This window comes from Microchirus variegatus, assembly GCF_963457635.1.
Source record: "Microchirus variegatus genome assembly, chromosome: 8".
Classification (NCBI taxonomy): Eukaryota; Metazoa; Chordata; class Actinopteri; order Pleuronectiformes; family Soleidae; genus Microchirus; species Microchirus variegatus.
The window spans coordinates 2,479,180-2,497,604 of NC_139809.1; the positions used below are offsets into that span (position 1 = coordinate 2,479,180).

At 41.8% G+C, this 18,425-nt stretch overlaps 1 protein-coding gene across 1 annotated transcript; it reads left to right on the forward strand.

Annotated features, from left to right (window-relative positions):
- Positions 1 to 2,295: 2,295 nt before the first annotated feature.
- myo5c (myosin VC) lies at positions 2,296 to 17,751 on the forward strand (the record flags this gene model as incomplete). Its single annotated transcript, XM_083894043.1, has 40 exons — positions 2,296 to 2,322; positions 2,965 to 3,075; positions 3,171 to 3,342; positions 3,442 to 3,586; positions 3,659 to 3,815; positions 3,958 to 4,101; positions 4,182 to 4,263; positions 4,386 to 4,493; positions 4,581 to 4,693; positions 4,789 to 5,054; positions 5,139 to 5,220; positions 6,434 to 6,574; positions 6,687 to 6,809; positions 7,205 to 7,288; positions 7,427 to 7,558; positions 7,666 to 7,763; positions 7,846 to 7,932; positions 9,106 to 9,217; positions 9,810 to 10,021; positions 10,121 to 10,286; positions 10,381 to 10,527; positions 10,617 to 10,781; positions 12,077 to 12,170; positions 12,242 to 12,305; positions 12,381 to 12,655; positions 12,738 to 12,801; positions 12,874 to 12,954; positions 13,045 to 13,225; positions 13,316 to 13,409; positions 13,519 to 13,582; positions 13,664 to 13,832; positions 13,906 to 13,990; positions 14,075 to 14,173; positions 14,337 to 14,491; positions 15,632 to 15,721; positions 15,820 to 15,970; positions 16,052 to 16,337; positions 16,432 to 16,606; positions 17,430 to 17,510; positions 17,599 to 17,751. The coding sequence occupies 40 exons, from the start codon at positions 2,296 to 2,298 to the stop codon at positions 17,749 to 17,751; spliced, it is 5,235 nt and encodes a 1,744-aa protein (XP_083750169.1).
- Between the last annotated feature and the right edge of the window lie 674 nt (positions 17,752 to 18,425).

Below are 18,425 nucleotides of genomic sequence, written 5' to 3' on the forward strand. Positions count from 1 at the left end.
GGTGGCGCCACATGCCAAAACATGATTTCAAAACATAAGCATGATTTGCAGTCTGCAATTTTTTTTTTTTATGCAAATATTTTGTCTGTACTGTTGTGGTTGGTGAGTTCAGTTATATGAACATTATTCCTGAGTCTCTGTGACATATTAGGAGGATTTTATGATTTATTACATAATGCACCTTTAAACTATTTAAAGGTGAAGTAAGTAGTTTATAGTGACATCTAGAGGAGAGGATGAAATTTACAACAAAGAACTGCTCCTCTGCTCACCCCCTCCCTTCCCTGAGCGCTACGGTATCCTCAGCCGGTCAAATGTCGTCCTCGTCGTCTTTCTCCGTGTCAGCAGATGAGGTTCGTGAGGCGAGGGAGAGGGCGGAGCTACCGCGGCCGTAGCAGACGAAGCGGAGAGAGAGGAGGCGGGACTTCAGCTACAAGTAAAGAGACGCTTGATTTGTTCTCTCGCGTTTGTCCTTACAGGCTCCGGTAGAAACATGGCGTCTCTCTGCTAACAGTGGCTATGCAACCGCGGCCCGCGACCATGTTATTTTACATGACTTTTTGAAACACTACGAAAATGAAACAAAAACTATTATACAGCGACTAGACAATGCAGGAGCACATAATATGTATAAAAAAGTGGATTTTGGGTTATATAAACCCATAAATACTACACAGTGTCCCTTTAACGTTTCAACTGTTCAGCGCTGCACAGTCAGACTGTAATAATAATCCTTTGTGATGTTTATCTGCAAAACATCTTTTAAAGGTGATTTCTTGCCGTCAGATGCAGGTGAAGATACTATTTTGTAAAATGAGTTTCATACTGGTAACTATCAATTTGAGTGCACTAGATGAACTAACCTTGTTATATATATAAAAAAAAACGTTAACTGCAAGCAATTTTAATAATGTTTCGTATATTTAGCAGCTAAATGCACAGATGTATATGTTAAAAAAAAATTCTAATATCAAAGGTTGGTATTTTTGTCCCGACTATGCACACAGTAGGTATGTATTCAGTCTGAATGCTGTTGTCGTATTAAGGAATGATGTATTTGAATCCCTCATGAAGTGTTATTGATCTTATAGATCAGGCTCAGTGTTAGAATGTGGGGTTTATGGACCACAAAAGGGAGTCCTTCATCCAGTTCTTATGCTTGAAAATGTGACGCACTCACTGTTGTTTTGTCGCAAACTTGTATTTAATTGGAGATAAACTTGCATGAAACAAATATAATCCTGTAATCTAATCCTCATTTATTAGATTGTAGACTCTCAGTCTTGACTCACTAGATCAATAATCGCTGATTAATGTATGCAAGGTGCATCTTTATGACTTAACACCGTGCTTCCTCATTGAAAAGTCCACAGACACAGAGAGTCAAGCTGGTGAAACCTTTTTTTTTTAATTTATATTTATTTTAATCATTTTATCGGACTATTTGTGGTTTGTGTTAACTCACTCACTGTATTACCTGAGTGTCGACTGTATCCGGTTTCTATGGTCGTTAAAATCCTTGATCAAACGAGCACACCCACTTTGTCAAGGCAGTGTCACGGGACAGGTGGGCGGAGTCACAGCAGGTGGGCGGAGTCACAGCAGGTGAGCGACAATCCCAACAAGGAAAAGAGCCGGGAAATGAGTGGTGGGGTTTTCAGAATAAAAGCTCCAAGTCTTTGTATCCGCACTTATCGAATTAGATTATATTTGATCGGTTTGAAACTTTGTTGAGCTAACATTGTGGAAATGTATACACAATATGAACAGAATAAGCAGCAAAAGCAAGAATCAAATACAGATCGGTCACCAAATGCACGCTGATAAACAAACAAGCCACACAAATATATAAAAACGCTATGAAAAAGTTGCTTTGAATGTATTTTTTAAATCTTGTTTATTGCTTATATACTCAGGATATATATATAAAATAGAAAGCAACACTATGTGTGGCCTAATCTAACACATAGAACAGTTTATTCCATGTGTAATACTGATTTAGTGAACAAAATGTTCTGAAGCCTAAAAATGTGTTTACTCGTTACAATGACACGCTATTGTTACTTTTTCATATCGTGAAATTCAAATGCTTTCAATTAAATAAAATTCACTGAATATTATTTTGAAAAATACGCCCGGAAGCAGAACGTCATCTTGTCTGACTTGATCGAGTTCCAGAAGGAGGATCGTTCGTTGGTAACCAGAAAAGTATAGTGACACACAACAGGTGATAAACAATTATAGAGAAAATAGAATTTAAAACAAGAGCAGCAACACTCGTAATATGCAAAAAACATGACTCTGTTGGAACTGTACACTAAGGTAAGAGGAAGCTTCCTGTCGCCATTACAGCGCACTTTATATTTCCATTCTCACGCAGACATATGGAAACTAACTTTGTTAGAGCTGCACGTAAAGTTGTGTGGATGAAGAGGAAGTTGGTGTCGAGAGAATTTAAAAAAGTTACGCTCCGCTGTTTTAGTCAAACTTTAGGAAATTATACATTTCCTATTGTAATAGAATCGTGATCCAAACGTGTAAAAATGAGAACCAGTAAAATACAGATGTTTCAGTTTGGGAGTCAAAACAGTGAATAACACTGACAATAAATGTCTCCAGACCATTTAATAGGTGGACACACTAAAGATGACAGTTCAAGTTAACCCATTTCACAGTATAAATGATATACATTTGTGCAAAACAATGTTTTTGGCAACATTTCTGAAACACCTAGTGTTATTCTGAATAGGAAAACCAGGTATTTCTAAAATAATGTATGAAGTTGGCTTCATAAATCACAACTTTATTTTATCCATGTGTGTAAAAGGCTGGGAACTTATTTGGCAACCCCCCCAAAAAAACATCTTCTGTGACTCTTTATTTCTTGTATGTGTAATGTTAAATATTGTTTTAAAGATCATACTGCATTTCAAACATACTGAATATATTTATTTTCCCTCGTAGTACAACAGAGTGTGGATTCCAGACGAAGAACATGTGTGGAAATCGGCCGAGATCGTGAGAGATTTTCAAGTGGGAGATACTGTTCTTGAACTGCTCCTCGAAGATTGCACGGTAAGTACATCATCACATGCAGCAGTAGGTTTTATGACGTGAGGGCTGAACAACAGCTGACCTGATTCTTTTATGTGACCCGTCACTTGTCGCAGGAGCAGCGCTATCCCGTCGACCCGTCGAAACCGCAACTCCCTCCTCTGCGCAACCCAGACATCTTGGTCGGGGAGAACGACCTCACTGCTCTCAGTTACCTCCACGAACCTGCCGTGCTGCATAACCTCAAAGTGCGATTTGTGGAGTCCAGAATCATCTATACCTACTGCGGTACGGTCGATGCTTCTGTTTGCTTCACTATATCCGAGCACTGAGGTGTTGGCAGTTTGTACTTTGGGCTGAACCTGCATTTGTTTGCTCATTTTTAAGGTATTATACTGGTGGCTGTAAATCCCTACAAACAGCTCCCTATCTATGGAGATGCAATCATTCATGCCTACTCAGGCCAGAACATGGGAGACATGGACCCTCATATATTTGCAGTGGCAGAAGAGGCTTACAAACAGATGGCTAGGTAAACAAATAAAAGTCATAAAATATATAGACTGTGCTCATAAGCAGTATGTTACACTCTTCTCGTTCACAGAAACCACAAGAACCAATCTATAATTGTCAGCGGCGAATCAGGAGCCGGTAAAACGGTGTCTGCTCGATACGCCATGAGGTACTTTGCTGTCGTGAGCAAATCTGGCAGCAAGACGCGAGTCGAAGACAAAGTCCTAGCATCCAATCCGGTAACAGAGGTATGATTCCACTGGGTCAGGGATCCTGTTCACGAGGCAACACTTCATTTAAGTTTCCGCTTTTTATGAATCTGAACGTATAAATAAGTCATATCTTCATGGACACTGGAGAGCACATCTCAAGGGCTTGGTTTTGTCTCAGGCGATAGGAAACGCAAAGACCACCAGGAATGACAACAGCAGCCGATTTGGGAAATTCACAGAGATCAGCTTTGACAGAAAGTACCAGATCATCGGAGCGAACATGAGGACCTACCTCTTAGAGAAATCCAGAGTCGTTTTTCAGGTAGAGTACGAGTAGACGACGTTGTTACGTCGCTCATATATCAAATCCATCAAATTAACGACTTTCTCTTTTTTTTCCAGGCTGAAAATGAGAGGAATTATCACATTTTTTACCAGTTGTGTTCTTGTGCTCAGCTGCCAGAGTTCAAGAACCTCAGACTGTGTGAGTGTCAGCTCGTGTTTGACCTGGTGCTTTTACTGTTTTATTGCTGTGGTATTAACCTGTGTGAGGATTGCTTTTTTATTGTTAATCCGTCCTAAATAACGCTTTCCTTTCACAAACAGTGAGTGCGGATAACTTCAGGTATACGTCCACGGGCGGTGATGTCACTATCGAAGGCGTAGATGACAAGAAAGACATGGAGGAGACTCGACGGACCTTTTCACTGCTGGGTAAAAAAACAAAAAAAAAACAATTTGCGTTGTTAGCTCACTTTTAATGAGACTTTTAATCCCTGTATTCTCTCTGCTCCTCTATAGGGCTGAACGAGGACTTTCAGTCTGACGTCTTCAAAGTTTTGGCTGCAGTTCTTCATTTGGGAAACGTGAAGATTGGAAACTCTGGAAAGGACAAAACATCATCATCAGTTAGTGTGAGTCATTTAATAACTTCTGGTTAGAATTCTTCTTCTTTTTTTTTTTTAGAGCGTTAAACATTAACCGGGGTTTGTTTTTATATATCTTGCAGCTCGGTGACCCGCACTTGGCAGCCGTGTGCGAGTTGCTGGGCGTGAGGGCAGAGGAGCTGGTTCACTGGTTGTGCCATCGGAGGATTGTTCTGTTAGCGGAGACCGTGGTGAAGCCTGTGCCCAAGGAGCGAGCGGTGAACGCCAGAGATGCCCTCGCCAAACACATCTATGCGCACCTTTTTGACTGTATTATTACCAGAATAAACAAAGCGCTGCAGGTCCCTGGAAAGCAACATGCCTTTTCAGGTGTCCTGGACATTTATGGGTAATGTAGATATACGTCACATTTGACCTCAGCTTCTTAACGCTGCTCTCTGTCTGACGTGGACCTGCTGTCTTTTGTCCTCAGCTTTGAAACGTTTGACGTCAACAGCTTTGAGCAGTTTTGTATCAACTATGCAAATGAAAAGCTTCAACAGCAGTTTAACTTGGTATGCCACACAGTCAGACTAAATCAGGGGTCTCAAACCGGCGGCCCGGGGGCCACATGCGGCCCACCAATCGATTACATGCACTAGAACTAGACCGGAAGTTCCTATTATCACTGTTTTTTTTGGTGTGTATCTGCGTCATTACCTTGTTTATGAAGCCCTGACGGTTCGAAACAAACAGTTCAGCCACTGCTGAGAACGTTGTGTTTTATTGTAATCTCGGGGCTCAACGAGATCACTGAAAATCCCGTAATAGTTACGTACATCCGGTTACGTACATTGAACCGCAGAAGAAGAATAACGTCCGTTGTGGAGGTGTTTCACGAGCAACAGTGTCTTCTGACTCTGGGTCTGACTCCGGTTTAAAGTCATAAAGGGACTGTGGCGGGGAGTCGTGACGAAGCTATTTTTAAACACTGTTAAAACAATGTTTTGATAATGAGGAGCAGTGCATCCGCCGTTCCAGAGGGGGGCGCTGCGCTTCTGAGAACGGATGTGCTGGATAGTACTGGCCAATCACAAGACTCTGTCTTCTGGGGGTGAAAGTTCACTCTGAAATCTCGCAGCAGAAAAACACTGTCAGAAAAGAGGATTTCTATCGGCTAGTTTACAGCAACTAGGAGGTTTTTGACCATAAAAACAAGTTAATATATGTAAGTAGACCTCCATAACTAACATTTATGTGCAACAGGACCACTCTATGTGACCTTTAATATCATGTTATAATGAAAACATGGCCCACGACCTCACTGTCTTTTAAACAGTGTGTTGCTGCTGCCAGTGAGGTGATAGAATATAATATATGTTTGCTAGTAATGTTTTCATAACAGTAATAACAAGACATTTGGTCATAATTATCCCATTATTAAATGTATCATATACAACATTCAGTTAAATATATAAATACACTTGTTAGGGCCCCGAGCCACGAATTTATGTAATTTAAAATAAATGTCTGTTTTTGCTATTAAAACTTTAATTTTGCATCATAAATAGTTTTATTAAGTATACGTGTCATATCATGATGCAAGATTGTGAACAGTTCACTTTTTGTTCACTAGGCCGGCCCCCTCCTCTTGACCGCAATAGATGCGCCTTGGCCCCCCAGGTCATTTGAGTTTGAGACCCCCTGGACTAAACCATTGTGCAGCACACAGCAGCACACCCTCACTGTCACCTCACAGACTCATTCTGCCGCGTCTCTTATTGTCAGCACGTGTTCAAGCTGGAGCAAGAGGAGTACATGAAGGAGGACATCCCGTGGACGCTGATCGATTTCTATGACAACCAGCCGGTCATTGACCTGATCGAGGCAAAGATGGGGATTCTCGACTTGCTGAATGAAGAATGTTTGGTGAGATTGACACGACTTGGACTCGTACAGTTACATTTTTTCATTTTCATTTCCCCTTTGTTTGCCTTTTTGACCGTCTGTGTCCTTCATATATCTGTGTGTATCTTTACAGTTTCCTCAGGGCACCGATCAAACCTGGCTGCAAAAGTTGGACACCTACCTCGTCTCCAGCGCTCTGTTTGAGCGGCCGCGGTTATACAGCCAGGCTTTTGTGATACAACACTTTGCAGACAAGGTAAGGACAAAACATATTTTTACTGTGTCAAAGGTATATTCAAAACTATGGGATGGCTCAACACCACTCTTTCTTGCCGATACTGATACCGATATCTCAACCATATTTACCGATATCAGTCAGTTTTACATCTTTCCATTCCCAGACCTTTCAAATACATATTGTTCAAAATTGCAAAACAAATATTCTCTTCCTATAAAGAAGAAATAAACAGTCAACAGTTTTACAGTATGTGCTATGTAATGCATTTATGTGAAATTTAGGCCTTTTTGGATTGTTTCAGATTCTCAGTTTTTCTTTTTCCTGATATCTGATTCAGGGATTTGGATGATATTGAAAAGATATCAATATCATCCCTATTTAAAAGTGTCTTAAAATATGCATTTCTCACACAGGTGGAGTATCAGTGCAAAGGCTTTCTTGAAAAGAACAGAGACACTCTGTATGAAGAACTCATAGACACTATGAGAGTCAGTAAGGTAATCATTTATTTCATGTTTGGCTTTTAATCTCTTAATATGCCAGCAAATCAAAGTTTCCACATATATTTTTCTAATGATCATAACTTTTAAATATTTTATTTTATATTATGTTTTCCTGATCGCATCTGTTATCAGTTTCCATTTCTGGCCAACTTTTTCCAAGAGGAGGAGCCGAGCGCTGTGAGCAATAAAGGTGTCAAAGTGAGGCCGGCCAGACCTGGAGTTAAACCAACCAATAAACAGCTGAGAACCTCTGTGGGAGATAAGGTGAAAATATTTACTCTGCTCACTTGAGATTATTGTGTTTGCGAGAGTGTGTACGGTAAACAACCAGAGTCTGTGTTTTTCTCATGAACACGAACGGTCAAATGCAGTTTTCCAGCTCCCTCTCCTTACTGATGGAAACACTGAATTCTACCACCCCACACTATGTGCGCTGCATCAAGCCAAACGATGAAAAGATTCCATTTGAGTGAGTACTGATAAAACTATTTGGAAAATCAACCCTCAAAAATTATTTGTTCACACGTTTTATATTTGTTCATATTTTTCAGATACGACTCCAGAAGGGTCGTGCAGCAGCTGCGAGCCTGTGGAGTCCTTGAAACAATTCGAATTAGTGCACAGAGCTATCCTTCCAGGTGACTTTCTGTTACATGATTCAATATTAGCCACATCCCAATGTTAACATTGTAGTGTCTTCTTTATGCCAATCAAGAAAGGCCACACATGTTGCTGCTGTCTGGTTCTGACGCGTGTAACGGTTTTGGTTGTTATTCCTTTCATTCTGTAAATTTAAACAATTCCATTAAAGCGGAACTAGACGGGAAGTTCCTATTATCGCTGTTTTTTTTGGTGTGTATCTGCGTCATTACCTTGTTTACGAAGCCCTGACAGTTCGAAACAAACAGTTCAGCCATTGCTGAGAACGTTGTGTTTTATTGTAATCTTGGGGCTCAACGAGATCACTGAAAATCCCGTAATAGTTACGTAAGCAGCGGTTCTCCTGAACAACCGATCGTCCTGCTCCGGGCACTAGTCCGGGCACATCTGGTTACGTACATTGAACCGCAGAAGAAGAATAACGTCCGTTGTGGAGGTGTTTCACGAGCGACAGTGTCTTCTGACTCTGGGTCTGACTCCGGTTTAAAGTCATAAAAGGGACTGCGACGGGGAGTCGTGACGAAGCTATTTTTAAACACTGTTAAAACAATGTTTTGATAATGAGGAGCAGTGCATCCACCGTTCCAGAGGGGGGCGCTGCGCTTCTGAGAACGGATGTGCTGGATAGTACTGGCCAATCACAAGACTCGGTCTTCTGGGGGTGAAAGTTCACTCTGAAATCTCGCAGCAGAAAAACACCGTCAGAAAAGAGGATTTCTATCGGCTAGTTCACAGCAACTAGGAGGTTTTTGACCATAAAAACAAGTTAATATATGTAAGTAGACCTCCATAACTAACATTTATGTGCAACAGGACCACTCTATGTCACCTTTAACATTGGTCCTTGGACCTTGTCTTCTTTTTGCCAATCAAGAAAGGCCACACATGTTGCTGCTGTCAGGTTCTGACGCTTGTTAACAGTTTTAGTTGTTATTCCTTTCGTTCCGTAAATTTAAACAATTCCATTAAATCAAACGCAAGTTATTCACTCAAAATATAACTTAATAAGCCATTATATGCAGTCAAAACACTATGCAACAACCAGCGCTCCCATTACCCTGAGGTATATCACCTTTGTCTAATTTTTCTAAAGCAAAAACAACACAAAAGACTCGTGTTGTAATAATAATTCCCTTGTTTTTCATTTGCAGATGGACATACATTGAGTTTTACAGCCGGTACAGTATTCTAATGACGCATCAGGAGCCAGATCTCAGTGACAAGAAGCAGACCTGCAAAAATGTGCTGCAGAGGTTGATCCAGGTTAACTCTCTCTTTAAATCCTGCCTTTAAATACACACTGTAAGCATTATTGTGCACTACATATTTATGTACACTACCATTCAAAAGTTTGGGGTCACCTATACAATTTTTTTGGGTGTTTCGCATTAAAAGTCACCCTTTTATTCATCAAAAGAGTTGGGAATTGAATAGAAAATATAGTCGAGACAGGATTAGAAATAATGATTTTTATTCAAAATAATAATTTTGCCCCTTTTCTTTCGTCAAAGAACCAGCAAAACTGTTTTCAGCTGTGCTGACATCATTGCACAAGGGTTTTCAAGGGTTTTCTAATCATCCAATAGCCTTCTAACACGATTAGCAAACACAATGTACCATTAGAACACTGGAAATGGGCCTCTATACACCTATGTACATATTCCATTAAAAAACAGACGCTTGCAGCTAGAATAGTAGTTTACCACATTAACAATGTATAGAGTGTGTTTATGATTCATGTCGCGTTATATTCATTGAAAAAAAAAAAGTGCTTTTCCTTCAAAAATAAGGACATCTTCTAAGTGACCCCTAACTTTTGAACGGTGGTGTATAATTTTGTCGTCATGATGTCCAGGACTCCAACCAGTACAAGTTCGGACGGACAAAGATCTTCTTCCGAGCTGGACAGGTCGCTTATCTAGAGAAGCTGCGTCTGGACCGACTTCGAGGGGCTTGCGTCACCGTCCAGAAACACGTCCGCGGGTGGAGCCAGAGAAGGAAGTACCTGCGCATGAGAGACGCAGCCATCGTCCTCCAACAGTACCTCCGAGGGAAGAGGACAATCCGGTCAGAGGCATTCAGTGACGATGCGGTTGTTCTCCCCGTTGTGTCAACCGGGATATTGATGTTTAAATGTGCTTGTTTTCTCTTCTTTAAATATTCCAGTAAAATGGTGAGTGCTGCAACACTGAAGCAGGGCTGGGCAGCGCTGGTGATCCAGAGACACTGGAGAGGTTATCGCACCAGACAGATCTACCAGTTAGTCCGCCTGGCTTCTGTCACCATCCAGGCTTTCACACGGGGTTGGATGGCCCGGAAACGGTACAAGAAGGTCAGCAAACGTTCATATAATTCAATATTTGTTTCATTTTTTTACTGCCTTCACGTGTGATTTATGTGAAGCCGTCTCCTCGTTTCCTCGTCAGATGGTGCAAGAGCAAAAAGCCCTGGTTCTCCAGAAGTACGCCAGAGCGTGGCTGGCTCGAAGGAGATTTCAAACCATGCGTCGCCTGGTGCTTAATGTTCAGCTTTCGTTCCGAGTGCAGCAGCTCAGGAAGAAGATTGAAGATCAGGTAAAGATGTTTTCTTTTAAAAGTTCTTTTAACTTTTGTGTTTTTTATGTCGAAGACAGACACCTTTAAGAAGTCCTGTCACCTTACAGAATAAAGAAAGCCGGGGGATGGCAGAAAAACTGACCAGCTTGGCCAACACCCACTCTCAAACTGTGGACAGACTTCAGGTCATGGAGGCACAACTGGACAAATCCAACAGCCAGAGGACAACTTTGGAGACAAGAGAGAAGAAAGTGAAAGAGGATGCAACTCTGGTCAGTTTTGAAATCAATTCTAAGTGTTTAAAGGAGACATATTATAACCTATTTCTCCAAGTTAACCCAGTTCCCTGGTGTCCTAATGAACATGTCTGTGACATGCTTTGGTCAAAATACGATGAAGCACCACAGCAGTTCAGTCACTCTGCCAAAACAGCCCTGTTCAGAACGCTCCGTTTTTGAGTGCCTGTCTCTTTAAATGCAAATGAGACACAGGAAACTACGTCAGCATCACTGAGGCTCCGGCAGCTAACAGCAGTTAGCATTTGCGATCATTTGCCGGCACATTGCCGTCATATATGACATGTATCCACTGGACATGTAAATCCTCCGAGGCTGGAAGTTTGTGTAGAACTCTGTGCTGCACTGTGCAGCCAAGAATAGAAGACTTCGCCGACTTCCGCTCATCCGGATAATATTGCCCTCGCCTGCACTCGATGTCGCAATGCGTGTGGAAGTCAACATCGCATGATTTATCTCCTGTACTTAAGCCCAATTTATACTCCTGCGTAAGTGCTCTGCGTAGGCTACGCAGAGGACTCTGCCTGTCGAAGAGCCTCTGCGTCGTCTCCGGGTGCACGGAATATTTTTTAAGTGTCCGTCACTCCGTCAAGGGACAACGGAGACGGCAAGAGCTGCGATTGGTCCTCAGGAACAGGCCGAGCGAAGCTGCTCTGTGCCGGCTCACAGTGAGCACCGAGCGTCCAGAAGAGGGCGGAGCTGATCACCGCCGACTTCGTCGCTGCCGAACTATAAATACGTCATATCTTAACACACACAGCACATGTTTAGACTCTAAATGGCCAATTTCTCGCCTCAAATTATCTTAAAACTGCGTTCCGGGACACAGAAAAGTGACAAACGGCCGCTGTTTCAACAACAACAACAGTCTTTCTCCCTCGGACGCCATTGCTCACTGTAGCCAAAAGCACAACAACCTTGCGCAGCGACCCCTACTGATCGGGCGGGAAATTGCAGCGCCTTTCCGTCACCACGACGCAGAAGTATAAAGGCTCGAGTGGTCTACGTGGTGACGCAGACGGATAACGCATTACGCAGTCGGAGAAGTATAATGTGGCCTTTAGACTGAGGCAGACCACAAAAACATCAGATGAAGTCATCTTTTTTCTTTGCCTACTCATAGGGTCTCCAGAGTCCCAAATATAAGGATTTAAAATGATTAAAAAGTTTATTTAGCATAATATGTCCCCTTTAATACAGCCGTTTGTGTCTTTTCGGTTTTTCGTTTGCTGATGAATCGTACTTTGTAATATTTTTTATTCTTTCTCCAGACAATTGCACGGCATCAAAAGGAGGTAGAGTCACTAAAACTTGAAAAGAGTAACTTGGAGAAAAAGTTTGAAGTGGTCATCAAAGAGGCAGAAGGTAACAGATCCCTGAGTGTACAACACTTGCCTTTATTTGTGCCATACTTATGAAATGTTGCTCTCTTGCAGAGGGCTTTGAGTTCCTAAAGAGGAACATTCTTGACGAAAAAGAAAACGAAGCGAGGCTAAGAAAGTGAGTAACAACAATGTGTATAATCTAGAGTAGTTTGCTTGCTCGGGGTTATTAACGAGAGGGGCTCTGTGGTAGGATCGCTGAGAACAACAACGAAATCCAGAGACACGACAACGAGAAGGAGGTGGAAGCTCTGAAAGAGGAGGTGAAAAAATTAAAAGAGGAGCGAGTCATTCTGCACAGAAAAGGGGAGGAGGGAGAACGAGTGAACGCTGACCTCCAGGAGCAAGTCATCCAGCTCACCAAGCACGTCAAGACCATCCCTGAGCTACGCAGAGAGACGAACAACCTGCAAAATCAGAGGAATAACATGGACCGGAAGATAAAGCAACAGTCGGAACAAGCACGAGGTGCAGACTTTTTTACATATTGAGTGAAACTTATCCAGGAAAATGATGATTGTTATGCTAATGATTTTTTACCTCAATGCAGCGAAGATGAACGACATTACAATTCAACTTCTTAGTGGTGTTGTTGAAGAAGACGTTCTCTTAGGGTAGGTTTTTAATGTTTCTTATGTTTCTACAACGGTGTGTGAATGTGTTCTCATAAAATTGTTTCTCTGAAGGTTTTCTTCAAATGACTCTGAGAAGATTTACGACATGGAAGATTTGCTGGCTGCCTTTGACCAACTGCAGAAAGTGACCAGGTATTCGGTGTTTTGACGCAAACTATCCGCTGTATTAGACCTGCTCGCGCTCGAAATCCTGGTAACGTGGTTCTTCTTTCTCGATGGCAGAATACTGGAAAAGCACCGGAAGGAGCAGAAGGAAAGTTACGAGACCCAGCTGGAGGGCTTGCTTTTGAAAGTGGACCACCTTCAAAACGAGAGCGGCCAGCTGCAGAGCCTGTTCCAGGAGAAAAGTAACGTCAACGACAGCATTCGCCAAGAAGTGTCCAGGCTCAATGGCGAGAACTCGGTGCGTCATTCGATGCTTCACTTATTCCACACTGAATTACATTTCTAAAGGGGAAAATGGAAACTGATTTCAATGAATTCAATGTTTCAGCTGATTCCAGAGCTGAAAGTGCAGGTTTCAGAGCTGCAGAGGCAGAAACAAGAATTGCAGGTCACTGTGGAGGAACGGAACAAAGAGTTAGCAGGTAGATTTAGATCTATTAAGAGTACATTTTGTTTAATAATTTAAAGATCTTAAGTCAGTTTCGTCTCCAACTTGTTTTTGTCGTTTCTCTTTCCTGTGTCGTCTGAAAGAAAAAACAGAGGAGATCACCACTGTCCATCAAATAAAGATTAAAGAAGAAAGCTCATTGCGCAGGTAACATATTCAGGCGGGAGTTTGTTCCCTTGATTGAAGGGGAGATTTCTGAGCCTGTCTGATTTTTCTGCTGCTTTTTAGGCACTTTGAGGACAAAGCTGAGGAGCTGGAGGACGTGAAGAGGGAACTTCAAGGCCGCGTCGAGGACCTGGAAGAGGAGAACGATCACCTGAAGCAACAGCAGCTGTTGGAGAGCGAAGCCAAGCTCAAACTGAGATTTGAAATTTCACAGTTAACGGCGGAGATCATGGTATACTGCGATATAAAACGTTGGTTTTTGCCAATCCAATCCATGTCAGTGACACGTTTTGCCTTTCCTCCAGGAATTTGAAGAGCAGCTTGACCACAAAGACAGATTCATTAAGAAACTCCAGACTCAGATGAAGAGCATTGAGACGTCACAGAAAGGTAGATATTGTGGTTAATATCTGTGGATTTTGTCGAAATTAATCTAACTTCTCCGAATTAATCATTTAATTCTTTCACACGCAGCCAAGCAAAAGCCTGTGCCCATTATCCCTAAAGATTACCTCGGCATGTTGGAGTACAAAAGAGAGGACGAACCCAGGCTCGTCCAAAACATCATTCTGGGTATTCTTCTCTTCCTCTTGACTCTATGGTGGTCACAGTGACGCTGTGGTTTCCCTGCATTCCCCACAGTGTTTACCGACGGTCAAAACAAAACCATTTAAACTGCGTAAATTATTAAATATACCCATCCTCCCCCTCTAACATGTCACCAACTTCCTTTTAGACCTGAAGCCCAAGGGTGTGGTGGTGAACATGATCCCGAGTCTTCCAGCGTACATCCTCTTCATGTGCGTCCGCTACGCTGACTATCTGAACGATGACGCCAAGCTGAAGGCTCTGATGAACGCGATCATCAGTGCCGTCAAGAAAGTCATCATGGTGAGTGAGGATCACAAGGCTTTATCTGCACAGTAAAAAAAAACATCTGATATTATGATTGTGTCATTTCGTCTGCTTATATCATTTGATTTTGAGATAGTGTCGATCTAAGGAAGTAACATTTACACGACCGTTCGAAAGGTTTGGGGTCACTGATGCAATTTGTTTTTGTTTTCCATTAAAAGTCACACTTTTATTCATCCAAAGAGTTGCAAAATGAATAGAAAATAGTCAAGAAATAAGGATTTTTATTCAAAATAGCCTTGCCTTCAAACTTGCACAAGGGTTTTCTAATCATCCAATAGTCTTCTAACACGATTAGCAAACACAATGTACCATTAGAACACTAGAAATGGGCCTCTATACACCTATGTACATATTCAATTAAAGGGACACTGTGTAGTATTTATAGGTTTATATAACCCAAAATCCACTTTTTTATACATATTATGTGCTCCTGCATTGTCTAGTCGCTGTATAATAGTTTTTGTTTCATTTTCGTAGTGTTTCAAAAAGTCATGTAAAATAACACGACCGCGGACCGCGGTTGCATAGCCACTGTTAGCAGCGAGACGCCATGTTTCTACCGGAGCCTGTAAGGACAAACGCGAGAGAACAAATCAAGAGTCTCTTTGCTTGTAGCTGAAGTCCCGCCTCCTCTCTCTCCGCTTCGTCCGCTACGGCCGCGGTAGCTCCGCCCTCTCCCTCGCCTCACGAACCTCATCTGCTGACACGGAGAAAGACGACGAGGACGACATTTGACCAGCTGAGGACACCGTAGCGCTCGGGGAAGGGAGGGGGTGAGCAGAGGAGCAGCTCTTTGTTGTAAATTTCAGCCTCTCCTCTAGATGGCACTATAAACTACTTATTTCCCCTTTAAAAACCAGACGTTTGCAGCTAGAATAGTCGTTTTCCACATTAACAATGTATAGAGTGTGTTTCTGATTCATTTAATGTTATATTCATTGAATTGCTGAAATTGCTTTTCCTTCAAAAATAAGGACAAAAAGTGACCCCAAACTTTTGAACGGTAGTGTATATAGTAAATAAAAGAATAAATATGTAGAATCTCAAAATAATTAGAGAAACATGTCATTGAGTTGCTGAAAATAACTTGAATCATACACTTTTGTGTTTCAGAATCACTACAAAGACTTTGAGTTGCTCTCCTTCTGGCTCTCAAACACGTGTCTCCTGCTCAACTGTCTGAAGCAGTACAGCGGGGAGGAGGTTTGGATCCGTACTCCCTCATTTTGGTTCTTTTATTGATACGCTGTGTAAAATTGCAGGCCTAGTTTAATAACCTTTTTTTTGTCTGTTCTCTAAAGGAGTTCATGAAACAAAATACTCCCCGCCAAAAGAAGAACTGCTTGCAGAACTTTGACTTGTCAGAACACAGGCAGATTCTGAGTGACCTGGCCATCCACATCTACCATCAGTTCATCACAGTCATGGAAAAGGACCTCACTCCTGCGATTGGTAACTCTCACTTACTGTCAGTTATTGTCACATCACATATATTGACCCTAAAATGTGCCTCCTTATCACCTTGACCCCCAGTGCCTGGTATGTTGGAACACGAGAGTTTACAGGGCATTTCCAGCATGAAGCCGACGGGCTTCAGGAAACGTTCCAACAGCATCTACGAGGACTCGGAGACCTACACCATCTCCTCCATCGTTCAGCAGCTCACTCATTTCCACTCCGCCATGAACCAACATGGCATGGAGCAGGGCCTCATCAAACAGGCTGTCAAGCAGCTGTTCTTCCTGGTGGGCGCGACGACCCTCAACAACATCATGCTGCGCAAAGACATGTGTTCCTGCAGGAAGGGAATGCAAATCAGGTCTGCGTTTTTTTTTTGTTTTTTTTTTGTGGATTTGAATGAAATATAATACAAATGAAAAGGTTTAGTTTCATAGACTCGTTGTACTTTTTAGGTGCAACATCAGTTACCTAGAGGAGTGGCTGAAGGAGAAGGAACTGCAGAACTCTAACGCGATGGACACTCTGAGGCCGTTGTCTCAGGCTGCCTGGCTGCTGCAAGTCAACAAGTCCACAGACGGCGACGCCAAGGAGATCACTGAAAAATGCACTGAGCTCAACTCTGTTCAGGTATTTGTTAGGGGTTGGGAATCTCCGGGTACTTCACGATAAGACCACGCGACACATGGATACCAATAACATCACGATATAAGGATTCTGTGCTAATCGGTGTATCGATAGCGTGACAATCATACATCCGTCTAACGGAAAAAGTGCAGGATTTCTCTATGTATTTACAACATACACTCTTAGAAATAAGGGTTCCAAAAGGGTCCTTCTATAAGGGTTGAGGTTCTACCTGGAACCATTTGCTTCTGAAAAACCCTTTCCTGAAGAAAGGGTTTTAAAGGGTTCTTGGTAACACTAATGGTTCCAGTAAGAACCATTTTGATCTAGAGAACCCTTTAAAACCCCTTTCCTGCATTAAGGGTTTTAGAGGGGTTCTTGGTGGAACCCTCCAAAAGGGTTCTCCTATGAGGACAAGCCGAAGAACCTGTATGGTTCTACTTAGCACTTTTATTTCTAAGAGCGTAGAAAAACAAAGTGCATCAAATCTATGTGTTGAACGTGGATGAAGCATCTCTTAACGTAGCTTTCTCCACTGTTATCCCACTGTAAACTCCCTCTTCTTCAGCCAGTTAACGTCAGCTGAAGTTTCCCTCATTCATTTCGCTTGGCGCTTGGAACTATTTACTTTAGAGCTTAATTTGTTTAATTAAAATATCAGTGTTTGCCCTGGCGTATCAATTGTCATATTACACGTGGAAGGACGATGATATAACACCATATCCATATTTTGACACGCCCCTTTTATTTATCCAGCAGCGTGTTATAAGAACTGTTTTATTTACAATTCAGAATGAAACCTACACTCTTTTGTTTGTTTTTATAGGTTGTGAAGATTTTGAACTCTTACACACCAATAGATGATTTTGAGAAGAGGGTGACGTCATCGTTCGTCCGTAAAGTTCAGGTGTGTTCTTGTTCATTTTCAAAAACACGACTGCGGCGAGTGTGGATTTGTTCTTCTCCAAACGTTTAGTTTCTCCTTTGGTTTGCAGTCCTTGCTCCAGGATCGTGAAGGATCCACACAGCTGATGCTGGACACAGATTATCGTTTCCAGGTCATGTTTCCCTTCTGCCCGTCCTCACAGGCTCTGGAGCTGCTGCAGGTACCAAACAGTCTGCAGCTGGGCTTTCTGACCAGGATCTGAGCCTCGGACCTTTATACCTCCACATCACTGACACATGAAGCAGCCTGTGACTACGTCTTAATATGTTTACAAATATGACAACACTTTAATTCAACAACGTACACATTTTTAATACATTAAAAAATATAGAGCTGCAGCTGGGATTTCATAGAAAAATCTAAATTTTTTCTATTAAATATTGGTTTTTTTAATGTTTTATTAAAATGGCAATGCTCTGTCATTAGGTCATGAAGTGATCACTTACTGAATACTGAAAAAATCAGACATTTTGGACACTTTGGAAACCCGGGATGTCAATTTTAACCAAGCAACACATATCAATAATGGACATTTTAACCATATTTGCCTTATTTACTGTACTGTGAGTTCAATTCATCCATAGATAGAAAGAAGGAAACAACATCATTGCATCTATGGAGACTGAAGAGAAGCCTCTGTTGTGTTAGCATTTGTGCATTACTTATGTCAATAAAATGTGAATAGCAAAGTAAAACATCAGATTTTATTAAACATTTTTTATTATCTTTAAATCAAGAGGTTTTTTTTTTTTCCTCCTAGAACAAAGAATAATATCGTCCGTGACTTTGGTGAATAAAATCGATTTTTTTTTATCCCCATCTGCGATATTTAAACAGCCATTTTGTGGACTCACACTGATGTAATCAATTCATCTT